The sequence below is a fragment of the Epinephelus lanceolatus genome, chromosome 19 (assembly GCF_041903045.1).
Source record: "Epinephelus lanceolatus isolate andai-2023 chromosome 19, ASM4190304v1, whole genome shotgun sequence".
Lineage (NCBI taxonomy): Eukaryota > Metazoa > Chordata > Actinopteri > Perciformes > Serranidae > Epinephelus > Epinephelus lanceolatus.
Window position 1 is genome coordinate 15,330,059 of NC_135752.1, and position 13,039 is coordinate 15,343,097.

At 39.9% G+C, this 13,039-nt stretch overlaps 1 protein-coding gene across 1 annotated transcript; it reads left to right on the top strand.

Moving 5' to 3' along the window:
* Positions 1 to 1,256: 1,256 nt before the first annotated feature.
* Positions 1,257 to 8,871, top strand: oacyl (O-acyltransferase like). Its single transcript, XM_033647045.2, has 15 exons — positions 1,257 to 1,413; positions 4,277 to 4,410; positions 4,491 to 4,569; positions 4,658 to 4,793; positions 4,944 to 5,146; positions 5,292 to 5,504; positions 5,579 to 5,681; positions 5,760 to 5,861; positions 5,951 to 6,116; positions 6,213 to 6,292; positions 6,403 to 6,513; positions 6,704 to 6,827; positions 6,987 to 7,173; positions 7,490 to 7,632; positions 7,726 to 8,871. Exons 1-15 carry the CDS (start codon positions 1,257 to 1,259, stop codon positions 7,828 to 7,830), a joined length of 2,043 nt encoding a protein of 680 aa, XP_033502936.1. The 3' UTR covers positions 7,831 to 8,871.
* Positions 8,872 to 13,039: the final 4,168 nt, after the last annotated feature.

Here is a 13,039-nt window from a genome sequence, read left to right on the forward strand (position 1 = left end):
GTATGTTCATGTCTTTGCATTGACTTTTTTTGTAATCGTGCCTTGTGAAACACTCACATCACCTTCAGTGTGAACACACCTTAGACAGTCACACCCTGAAAAACCCTAGTGTGGACAGATACAGAGCTAAAAGGAGAGTTTAAGAGAGTTCAACAAACATTTGTCAGGTCACCAAATAAATGATATCGGGCTCCATATATCCTAAAAGGGTAAATAGGCAAATGTCTTATCGTGTGAACTTTGCCACGTCAACCTTATAAGGTGCTACTATATCACTGTTGTTTTACAACTTATCGAATGCCCCCAAGAGGCCAAAAATCAATTAATGCTGGTTTGACCAAAGCGTTAAAGCCTCTGACACTTCTGTAATACTTCCTGGACTGCACAGGAAAGAACATCTCAGTGGACATAACACAGAAAAATAAATTATGATTCCTTCAAGACAAAATTATTTCGTATATTAATGTAATTTCTAGGAGATAGTTGTTTGGTCACAGCAGCACCAGCTACATGAAGCATGTTTTCATTCCACAATCTGGGCATAAAACAGGAAACATGAACAATGTTTTGTTTGTATTGTAAAGTAAAATGACTCAGGTAAGTCTACTGACCTAGCCATTGGGTAACTAAATTATCATCTCTGTCTAGCATTGGCACAAAAACTAGAATTATGTAACATATAGCATTTTACTGAATGTGTATAGATGGTTTCCCTCACTACTGCATGGTACAGCAATTCATGTAGGTTTTTAGGACAAGCTCACCCTCTAGCGGCCATTGTTAATATATTTTAATTACTTGACTGTGTTGCCTCTCTTGTATTCTAGCCTGAGACACACAGTTCCTGTAAAAACAATCTCAAAAAATTAAGTAAAAGAATGTTAAAATTATTAGAAGAATCAATATCAGACTGATACCACTGTAAAACATGTGTCTTTGCAGTGGTAGTGATGGGACTACAGGCCAACACTATGTATCCATCATTATTAGACCTGCACTCTAATTATTCTGATCCTGTGTGGTGACCATAATCACAGCCTGCATCTTTTTGTTCACCTCTCATCCTCATGTAACCAAATCCTGTTCACACCTGACATAGAAAACCAGGTGGGGAAGATCACAAGCAGTTCCCAAAGCAGTTTTTCAATCCCCCCCATACAAGATGAATTTCACGCTATACCTTCTTCATGATGATGTGTCCCCTCTAATGTTATTTAAATACCTTCTCCACTAAAAAGATGCAGTCAGTCCTAAACATGGCCCTGGGTTGGATGGCGTTTATTCTGTTTGGAGGGTGTAGTATAGCGCTGGAAAATACAAAGACCTTGACTGTGTCTCAAAGATGTATGAAGGACACCAACACGTTCCTCTGGGAAATTAAGCAAGACAGGCCGAAGGAATACGCTGTACTCAGTAAGTATTGCTGACTTTTGAAAGGCTTTTTGATACTGAATGTTAAGTTGTAGAGTCACTTGAGATTTTTGTAATGAGTGTCAGGCAGACTCACTTAAAGTACAGGGGCCTGCTGTTCTTTTAGAGGAGCCAGTTACATTAACTTTGAAACTGAGCTCCTTTATCCATGTGTGGATCTGTAGATCTGTAGCCATCAGTTAGACATGCCATATAAAAATGTTACTAAACAGGACAATGAGATTTGTAGTACCATTCCACGTAACAGTAAACTTTGACAACAGACTTACATTCACATGCAAAAAGAAATGTGCATAAATATGCATTCTTATAAAGCCTACAAAGATCTAAGCACACATGTTCACATCGAAAAACATCAATGCATGTATCAAATACAGGACTTCCAATCTTATCTCTTCATCTTATCTAGGTGTAGGCCTATAAGAAAGCCCCCAGTATTGCAGCTACTTTTTAATGTTCACTACACCAAGAATATACAAAGGATTTCAATTGTTATTATGATGGTGAAAGTGGTTATCATTTCTGTTGCTATTTCAAAACTGCTTATAACTGTTTATTTTACATTCTTCCTCATTTTAAAACATTTAATTGTTCTTTTAATGGTCTGCCAATTCAAGTGTCTATTCTGAAAAGCACTCTGAGCTGCAATTTGTGTACGAAAGGTGCTAAAGTATATTGTTATTATCATCATTATACAGCACAGCCTAAAAACAAAACAGGAATGAATGAATACTCACAGGAAACTAGCAGACCTTCTACTCTGGCTACAAACAACCAGCAGGTGAATGAACAAGCTGTAAATGTAAAATTGGGGAAATTACATGTTATTTAAAACTCTGCTAGCTCTAACACTGTGGCTGTGTCTATGTATAAAGCACACCAAGGATACTCAGCTTGCTTTGCCTGGGGGCCACTTTTGCAAAAAGACAGGAGGCCTCGGGAGAGTGGCAGCAGTCCTGCATAGGTCAGGTGTACACAGACTGGACCTCTGTTAGGGTCCTCTCCTAGCATTTTCTTGATGCTTTTTTTTGCACTCTGGCACAGTATATTACAATTACGAAAATAAACCCAGGTGTGAATCAATTTATTATCACTGTGAATTAGAAAATGATTGGGGGGCCAGCAGCTGCCTATCGGGGGCCAGATTTGGCTAGAGGGCAGCAAGTTGAGTATCACTTATATCACTTTATAATGACAAAACAGACAACCACAGAGATATACAACTGTGAGAAAAGAGACAGACAGACAGAGTATTTGACTCACCCTTGAAGACCGTCCTGTTTTTATTCATAGAGATGAAGTAGTCCATATCCATGTCCCATGTCTTTACACTTGTTACTCAGATGGTTAACACTACTGAACTAGCTGCTAGCTAACTAACGTTAGATTCATAACAACACGGCTAACTGACAGCACTGAAAAACAAGCTAACTCTAGTGTCGTTTAAATATTACCTATTGTTGTTTTGTTGTGAAGTCTGAGTTTGACTTCAGATTTTACCTCTAAATTTCTTTTCCAAAAACCTGTCCATTAGCAGTTTTACTGTCGCATCATATGGACCGTGTCTCGTTGTGTGACAGTAATCAACGTAAACACCTTCACCTGTTTGGTCTTCACCACCTGTAATAAGGGTGCAGTACCACATCTGACCGTCCCAACACAGAGGGGCGCTGTTTCACTGCTGTTTTAAACGTGTCTCTTAGCGTATCACATCTTTTTGTTATTTATTTTATTTTATTTTATTTTTATTTTTATTTTTTTTACCTTTTTTTAGGCTAAATAATCGTTTATAGATCCCGGCTTGGCCTTTTCCTCTTATGATAAATAAATAACTATAAAAAATATTCATTTGTTGACACATTTTGAGTATTTTAATTCCCTCTGTAAATTCATAAAAAAAAACTAATTTCTTTCTTTTATTGTATTTCATTTTATTTTGTTTTATATTATTTTTTGCACACTTTCATCTTTTTTTCTCTTCTTTTTCAAGGACAGATAATAAGCACAGCGCAAAGGCAGCGATCTGTATCCAACACAGAGGCAAGATAAAGTAATGTCCAATTGAGACAAATACAGGGAGCAAGAAAGTAACATACAATACAAAAAATAATAGAGTAAAAAAAGTACACACTAAAACAACACAAGTTATAATTTGTATACAAGGAAGGAAATGAAGAACAAAACAACAACCTTGGCAACACAGATGTCACAAAAATGAGGATGTGATGCACCACGGATAGGACTAAGTCCCCTAACGTCAAGCACATAAGCCTGTACAGTTTCATCTTTTACAATGTATAACAAAGTTGTGTAAGGGACACTGAAAACTTTATGCTAAATCAAATGACATCTTGCAAGGGCATAGATTTCTTATGATAATACAGGGAGACACACACACACACACACACACACACACACACACATATGAAACAGGGTTTGGGGATCCACCTCCAGAAAATGTTTAGCATCAAACACTTATTTTTCTTACTCTCTGGTGAATTTTTACACATCAATTTATACGTTTTATGGCGTCTTTATTTTTGTCAGAATCATTTGATCCTTTCATGTTTTTATTGTTTGAGATAAATTCACAGGTTCTAAATATTGAGGGGGACATGTCCCCTGTGTGGTTTAAATCTGCTTTAAATTAGGGTTTTAAAGAGTCACCAAATGTTTTTACTTGAATTAAGGGAGCAATCACAATCAGTCTTCAGTATTACATTTAACATGTTCTGTTTTCTGAATTCGGTCTCTTTTTTTTAAAGGATTTTGGAGAGTAAATGTTTTGTTCTTCATAATAAGTTGCACTTGTGTGTTGTCTGGTGTTGCGTGTGTGTGTTGACAGTGTACGATGCATTTGGAAAGCTGGGTAGCAATGTTGAAGGAGGCAATGCCAACCAGCCTGGCCTGTTGCAGCAGTGTCGCTCTGCACACGGTCCCGCCTTCTCTGGACAGTACTGCCAGGTGTTCCTTAGGCAGGTAACGACAAACAGTGTAATTAAACAAGATAAAATGTCATTCTGATTTAGATTTTGAACAAAGTGTTTTCACCATCATAGGGAACAGTCCAGTACTTTGTGGGCATTTGTGTTCCTGACTCCTGTGGGGAAGATGATGTGGAAATGCTGGTCCTGTACGGTCAGTGATTTTAAGATTTATTTTCATTGAATAACGTCACTCAGTTAGTCTTTTTGTTTGACTTGTGACTTGTTTTACCTTTTTACAGGGAGACTGCAGTTTGGTAAGATGTCCCTCATCCCTCCTTTACCTCCCATCCTGGTCAATCAGTCCACTCAGGAGATGATCATGACCCACTGCTTGCCCAACACCATTGCCCCTGATGCATCAGATGTCACCTGTCTGTCAGTATATGATTGGATGTGACTTGTTTTAACGTATCTACTGTCTTATCTGCATGTGGAAACTGAGTTGGAGAATTTCAGGACTTCACTCTGTTTTTGTCTCTTACACTGGCGAGTCGTCACCTAACACAGACACCTTTTCTCCTGCAGGTTTGTGTGTTGTACAATGGTAGCAATTCCTCTTGCAGCTACCCTGTTTACAGCTATAATACGGTGGCACCGGAACAGAGAGGTCAGTCCAACAGCGGCGTCTTCCTGTTTAAACACTGGCCTGAACCTTTATGGGACCCTGAAGACCAACAGCTCCTCCAGTAGCGATATAAATAGCAGCACTTCAGAGGAAAATAGTAGTCGTATGTACAATGTGTATTATGTGATTTTGTTTAAGTACATGTTCCCTAAGATTTCCTCAAGATGTTTGCCAGATGGTGCATCACTAGCATAAGTCTGTTCTGTGATAGAAGATAGGTGAAAAGTGTATTAAATGTTGTCTTTCAGAAGGTACCAGGCGCACTCCACTGCGTTTTCCTCAAAGCTGTGTGTACCGGTGCCTTCAGGCGTTCTCTCTACAGACCACCAGCCAGGGTGTATTAAGCACCTCCTCATCCATCCCAGGAGGAGGCTACTCCTCCCTTAATGGCATCCGTGTTCTCAGCCTGTTATGGATCATGTGTGGACACTCTGCACAGTTCCCCGTAATAAACAATCTGGGTACGACAAGCCTGCCACATGCTCATTCAGTCTGCAAAATTATATTTTGACATCTTGCATCATCTCTTTTGCAGACAACTACAAAAACTGGAAGAAAACAGTTGAAAGCAGCCCTCTGCATGTGCTCTCCATCAGCGGGCCTGTTTTTCTGGCTGTGGACACCTTTTTACTGCTCGGGTGAGACTGACACCACAGAAAGTTTAAAACCAATGTGTGTCTGTAAAAACAGTTTCTAGAGCAGCGTTTGTGTTGTAGGGGTCTGCTCAGTGCGAGGTCTCTGCTGGGCTCCATCAACAGGGCTGAAGACAAACTGAGTCCCAGTTTGATCGCTAACTACCTCTTCAGGAGGATTAAAAGGTACAGTATGTTGGTCGTTATGATTAAGATGTGTGATCTAAAGCCAGTAATGTAAACGTGAATTCTCTTTTTGTTTCCTTTTTTTGCAGGATTCAACCACTGCATCTGTTTATCATGTGTCTAACCATCAGCCTAATCTCACTGATTCAGTGGGGACCCTACTCGTTTCCATTTATAGATGCGCTGATGGATTGTAAGACCTACTGGTGGGCTAATTTGCTGTTGATTAGTAACCTGCTCCCAGTCCATGAGATAGTAAGTTTAAGCAATAATTCAGTACCTCTGATTCTATTTTGAAATACATCTATGCTGATCTATTGCTTATCATTTTCTTTCCCAATCTCTCCTCAGTGTATTCCTTGGACATGGTACCTGTCTCTGGACTTCCAGTGTTATGCCACCACTCCTCTGCTGGTCTATTTTTACAGACTGTATGTCCTTTGTTCTTACCTTGGACAATTTACATTTCTGAAACTCGGCCACAGCTGAACTGACAACTCTATTTCTGTAATTTTTCTTCATCCTGTCTTTTGTTTATCAGAAACAGAGGTGTGTTTGTGGTTGTCGCTGGAGGCCTCCTGCTGATGACCACTGTGGTCAGTGCTGTTATAACTGCACTCCTGCAGCTGCCGGTGTTTCAGCCATCAACACTGTAAGATTTAATGATGTTGATCTTGAACTAAAGCAAACTTAATTGTACAACCCCAATTTCAAAATAGTTGCAAACAGAATGCAATGATCTGCAAATAATTTTTAGAATGTGAATGTAAAAGAAAGTAACAAGTAACCATACATTCACATTCAAACAAATAAACTGATTTCTTTGTTTTATTATTTTGCAGGACATCTGAAAATTACGTATTGTATTACTATGTGAAACCCCACACAAGGTATGGCCCTTTTTTAGTAGGAATCTTGACTGGAATATACTTGACAACAAAGAAAAATCAGCTGTTAAAGCAAAAGGTGAGAACTTCCCTGATAGGATCACTACACACAGCTTATTCTTTATTCTAGAAATTTTAACACATCATATGGTCTTTGGGCCAAAAAGATTCAGTATACATAAAATAGATGAAGCTGCTGTCACACTCATGTGATTGTCTTTTCTTGCTGTTAATCCAGTGGCAGGCGGTGCTTGGTTGGCTCTGCTGTCTGTCACTCATGGCTGTGGTGGTGGGATTGGCATATGTCCTCAGGGAGACCCCAGCTCATCCATCTGTGCCACATGCCCTCTACCAGGGACTGCACAGGCCACTCTGGGCTCTGGCTGTGACCTGGATCATAGTGGCCTGTGAGGAGGGTTACGGAGGTAAACCAAGAGCAGGGATGTTCCAAATCCCATAATCAGGAAAAGCAAAATACAATTTTAAATATGCATAGTAACAAATATTCAAGTATTGGTTTCTTCTGCATTCAGAGCACTTGATCATGCTTTATATCATGTGATTGACCAGGCTATAATACAGGAACTCACTGTTTAATTTTAATTTGATTTCAAAGTTCAGATGTGGCAATATGAGACAAAAGAATACAAAGATATAAGTTGCATGTCTGCCAACTTGTTGTTTAGTAACATGAGTATAATCTGTGCTACATCTTCCTCTGTGTTTCTCACTGTTTCTCAGGTTTCATCAAGAGCCTCTTGTCACAGGGTTTCTGGGTTCCTCTTTCTAACATTAGCTTTGCCTGCTATCTGACACATCCTGTCTTCATCATCCTCTACATCGGCTTGCAAGAGACCCCAATCCACTACACAGACCTCAACTTTGTAAGTCAGCACACTTGCTCCATGCTGACATATATCAAATTAGATTATTATTTGTCTGAGCCTTTCTAACTTGACGCCTCCTGTCTTTTTCAGATGTACATGTTCCTTGGCCACCTGGTGCTCACACTGGTGGTCGGCTATGTGTTTACTGTTCTGGTTGAGAAGCCTTACCTCCTCCTAAAATGGAGCAGTACATAACAAGACAAGTCAACACTCAAAAGACTGTATACAGTTAACACCCTTATATTACTGTACATTCTGTTTGCTTGTGCCTTGTAAGCTATGCCAATTGTTCCGTTCCGCTTTTGTAGATATTAAACCTGTTTGTTTCTAAAAAAGAAACCAAGAAAAAAGTCAGAGGGTTTTTTCTATAGTGATCTCTCAGGGTTTACATTACAACTTTTACATTGCAAACGGTATCCTGCAGCCTACAGAATATACAAAACACATTTATCAACCTTGAAAGTGATAATGTAGAAAATATATTGAAAATGTTTTTGAGTTTTCATCTCCACAATCAATATCACCAACAAATAAGTAATGGGAATTGGGATACACTGATCTGTGACTTAAGACGTATGTGGGCCAGGGCCATTTGCCCCTTCCCTACCTCCTACTCCCCTACTTCTGGCCCCCTTACTGGGACCATCCTTGAACTCAGCCTTTGGCTCTTTCACACATGCATTGCAAACCTGAAATTATCTAGACATTACAGAGAAGAGCTGTATCTGAGAATGCAAATGTCCCAGTGTCAGTTCGATCGTACATTAAACTGACTTTACCTGCCAGCTCCCAAGTAAAAAGTCTACGTAATGTCAGAATGAGCTCATGTGTAAATTGCACAGCTATTTGTCCAGAGAATTCACAGCAAATGAGTTGGTATGTTGATGACATGATGATTTCTATGATGCAGCTTGCACAAAACTGGAATAAAGTTTACAATAAAGGGTGTAATGGCAGAAGCCAAAATCATGAGACCAATTCAAGGATGACTCTGTTCTTTATGACCAAATTACAAACTGGCTACGTGACATTGTAATCCATGTAATGTCTTGTCTCCTGCACGGTCTACTCAGGCACCATCCATTGCCCAAACCAGTGGTTCCCAATTGGTCCAGCCACAGGGTCCAAATTTCTCCTCATTCATTAGTTCAAGGTCCACGCAGTTTATTCTGTTCAGCGTCATACTTGCGTTTGACCATGTTGTTGCAGAAATTCACTGTACTTTGAAATAAAGTTTGAGTCACTTGCAATCCATTCAGAATGGACCTGTGACCCACTTTTAGACCACAACCCACTGGCCTAAACCAAACGGAGTATTTCCAGTAGGTGAGAACGTTTCTGACACAGACAATCCCCTGCTGTGTGCTACATGTGTGAAAGGGAAACTCATGAGAAAACATCTATAAAGTTCCTCGACTGCATCTTGCACAGTTGTGACTCTATCACGTTGACAATTAACACCTGGCAAAACAGCTTCTGTAGTAGTTCCCACCACAATAGGTGCCACCAGGACCACATTTTGCCTTGATCACACATGCACACACACACACACACATACACACACACACACACACACACACACACACAGAGTCACAAGGTGAAAACAATACCAGCCCTGCTGTCATGTCTGGTAAAAAATACTTCCTATTCAGGATTAAGTGTGATTTTCCATAAGCATGATATAATTTGTTGTCACAGTCTAAGCATCATTGGGAAATTATTAAAAGAAGACAGTGCTAAGATTACAGTCGTATACTTCAGGTACTGCCATCTTGCATAGGATAGTGTGACGGGCTTCCTTGTGACCCAAAGTTCATCATGTTCCAAAACCATCCGTCCTCTCCTGTGAAAGGTTCTGCTGCCAAACAACACAATAACATGGTGGATATTTTCAATACACTTTCCATGATGGCAGTGAGTCAGAATTTACTAGTGGCACTGACTCAGCTGATGAGATCTCAACAAAGGTTTTCAGTTTCATCTGACGCATAAACACGCAGCTATACGTTTCCATCGTAGCACTTGAGTTATGCGGGGCATGTGCTCTGTTGTACATTGCATTAAGTTGAGTAATGCTTCGTGAACAGCCTCAAAGAAATACCTCAACCCTCCTGCCACTGTTTATTTCTGACGCTTACACAGAAACAAACTCCTCATGAGGTGATTTTCACTGATGTAAAATCAGTATGACAGAACACTGCCTTTTGACACCAGGATGGAGATTAAAAAAAGAAAACAATATGGAAGGAATAAGGAATGTTGCTATAATTTCCAGTGTCAGCATGTCCTAATTAAATCATGTTGGTTCAGACAAGATAACTATGTGATCAGTCTCGCAAGATAAAAGCCAAATATGGTTTGCTACTTTTGTCACAACATTTTGGCATAGTGAGGATGTGTCCCATATCTATCATTCACCTGCTATGGCGCTCTTGCCTTAGATGGATCCAGTAAAGCATGCTTTAGCCGACTCTCTCACGCTTCCAGACAAACAGAATGTGGTTGTGACGCACACTTCTTACATGTGCGGCACCATTCTCCACCTGGTCCTGCTCCTGGGAGTTTGGGGGAAAGAGGGCAGCCGTGAGGGCCGAGGCAGACTGTGCAACAACATGGTGTAAAAATATATCTTGCTTTGGTAAGATGACACTCCTCTCACCATGACTACAAGAGTCCACCAGGGGCCACGTCCAATCCAAAACCCCACAACAACATGCTCAAGATGGTGTAACATGGCTGAGACTGCTTCAGACTTGTAATGACACTGGTTTTTGGAGGAAGAAAAACTTTTGAAAATAAGAAATACTGAGCATGGCTGTTATGAGTGCTGCTTCCAGTTTTATGTTGTGTAATTATACATTTATCTGAAGGCCTTCTTAAAGTGGTTAAAGTTCAGCTTAATTCAGTGAATCTCTGAACTGATTACTTGCTGCCCAACAGTCCACCTGCCATCTCAGCCCATCAGCTGTGTCCTGCAGAGACCGTAAATGTGTTTGTTCTGAGAAGCCACACAAACATGCACACACACATATCCTTTAATAGCTACATCATAACAAGTCCTGCCTTATTGAAGTCCTGTCCAAGTGCTATTTGGTGACTCGATTGATTTAATGGTCTGTCAGATGTTGTGACACATTAGAAAATCTTCATTTAAACGGTTTAACCACATTGCTCTCCTTTGTTCTACTTCTAAAATAATTTCATCAAAATAAAACAGTCCTGAAATGTTTATTTCAAAAAAATAAAAGACAGTAGGACTGAATACAAATTATTACACAACAGCTCCCACACACATGTACAACATGCCCCATTAATCCAATAATACTCCCTCTGTTGCTTAGTAGATTTACAAGGCACCAGCCACAAGAACAGCTGCACAGACACAAGTGTTACATAACGGCACGAAAAGAGCAAAAGGACATGACATCATTTTAATGGTTTTGTGTCCTCATCCTCTTCTGTTTATTGTGCTTGTAATGATAAATGAAACCCTCTGTAGTGTGTGTGTGTGTGTGTGAGAGAGTGTGAGAGTGTGTGTGTGTGGCGGGAGTATTCATTCATAAAACTCATGACTGATTTCTCTCTCTACACACACACACACACACACACACACACACACACAAACAATAGTGACTTCATACATTGCTTTGCCAAAGCTGTAGGTGTGTCAGTGAGATATTGTAACTTAAAAGAGTCTGTTTTCTTCATTCATTTTTAAAAAATCAGGCTTGAGACGTTGCTGTTTTCTTGGAGGCTCTCTGTTGTTAAACAGCTATTTACAATGTGGTGATTTTATTGCAGTTAAAGAATCTGCTCCCCTCCCCACCTGTCGCAGGAGCAATGATGTAACAGCCATAAACTACTCTTGGTTATAAAACGGTCCTTCACTGTCATTACGAAACAACATTTAGTTAGCAGTTTTCTAAAAGATATACAGATAATATACACACAGTTTGGTAGTATGAAGTAGAAAATCTCTGCATTTGAAAGCGGGCCAGAGGAAAGGGACGGGTGATACACAAAACTGCATTGCTGTGACCATAAGAACCTGGAGGCACCTGGACGTGGTGACTGCCTGGTTTTGGGGGAACTTAAAGGGAAACTTTGACATTGTTCAACCTGGACTCTATTTTCCTACATTTCTGTTTTTGTAATTGGTTCAGCATTGACAAAGATAACTGCAGCTGGCAGCAGCGAACCAGGCTACAATGAATCCACTTAGGGCAATATGCACCAGCAATGTACATTCACTAAAGTGCTTGTTTTTGCCACTGACAGGCTCAGACTGTTATTTTAAGTGTCTGACAACATTATGGAAAGGATCCCTACAGAGACAGGCCTTTGTGTTTAAGAGTAAGATCCTTTTTGTTTAACCAGAAACAGCCTGCAGATCACAATTGCCAAACTCACATGACTGCATTTGAATAAACAGTATTTTTTGTCATCACAATACACACTGCAGGTTCTGTACACCCTAAAATCACAGTTTACTTAATTTGAGTCTGCTGGGTTTGGCGATAGTGATTTTAGGGCTGTTTTTGATTAAACAAAAAGGATATTACTATTTAACAAAAATGTCTAGCTCATCGGGATCCTTTCCATAATGTTGTCACACACTAAGAGTAATAATCTGAGCCTGTCAGTAGCAAAAGCAAGGGCTTTTTGCACAAATGCCCTGAGCGGTGACATTGTAGCCAATATTGTGAATGCCAGCAACAGCAATCTCACTCCATACTGGACCAGTTTCAAAAATTGTTGCTCTCATAAGCCACTTAGACACAAAAACATGAGAAAATGGGTCCATGCCAAAAATACCCTTTTCCTTTAAATAGAATAAATAAGAAAGAAGGCCCAAACAAAATGAGGAAGAGAACTGCTTGGCATGAAGTCAAGGGCAGTAATGTGTAGGGGCTTTGTAGCAGGAATACAGGACTAAAGGTTGTCAAGCAGCTGGATGAGATTAAGGGATGAGGTAACAAGGAGTGAGAAAATGTTGTGGTTTTGAGGAAATTCACTCAAAAAAATAAACTGACTCCTCAAGTGAAGTTATATGCAAACGTTTGATTAAATGCCACCAACATGAGTGGTTCAGTTTAAAAAAAGGAATGTGACAAGAAGCCACTTAAGGTTGTAAAATGGTGTCTCATGTGAAAGCTGTAGTATATACCAAACTTTGTAGACACCTGAACAGACTGATACCTTTTTCAAAGTTTAGGGTCAAGTGGTGCTCAAAACATGAATAAATATTTGAACATTTGCTTTCCTGCCAAGAGTTGAATGAGAAAGTTAATACTGCTTTTATATCTGTTCAATATGGGGCTGCAGCGAGCACCTGGTTAGCTTAGCCTAGCATAAAGACTGAAAACAGGTGAAAACTGCTAGCCTAGCTCTGTGCAACGGGAAA

Bases quoted from the DNA above. Each gene is read 5' to 3' on its own strand.
- oacyl (XM_033647045.2), top strand. From the start codon at position 1,257: ATGGCCCTGGGTTGGATGGCGTTTATTCTGTTTGGAGGGTGTAGTATA. The intron at 6,828-6,986 runs GTGAGAACTTCC...CTGTTAATCCAG, and splicing joins ATCAGCTGTTAAAGCAAAAG to TGGCAGGCGGTGCTTGGTTG. The intron at 7,633-7,725 runs GTAAGTCAGCAC...TGTCTTTTTCAG, and splicing joins ACTACACAGACCTCAACTTT to ATGTACATGTTCCTTGGCCA.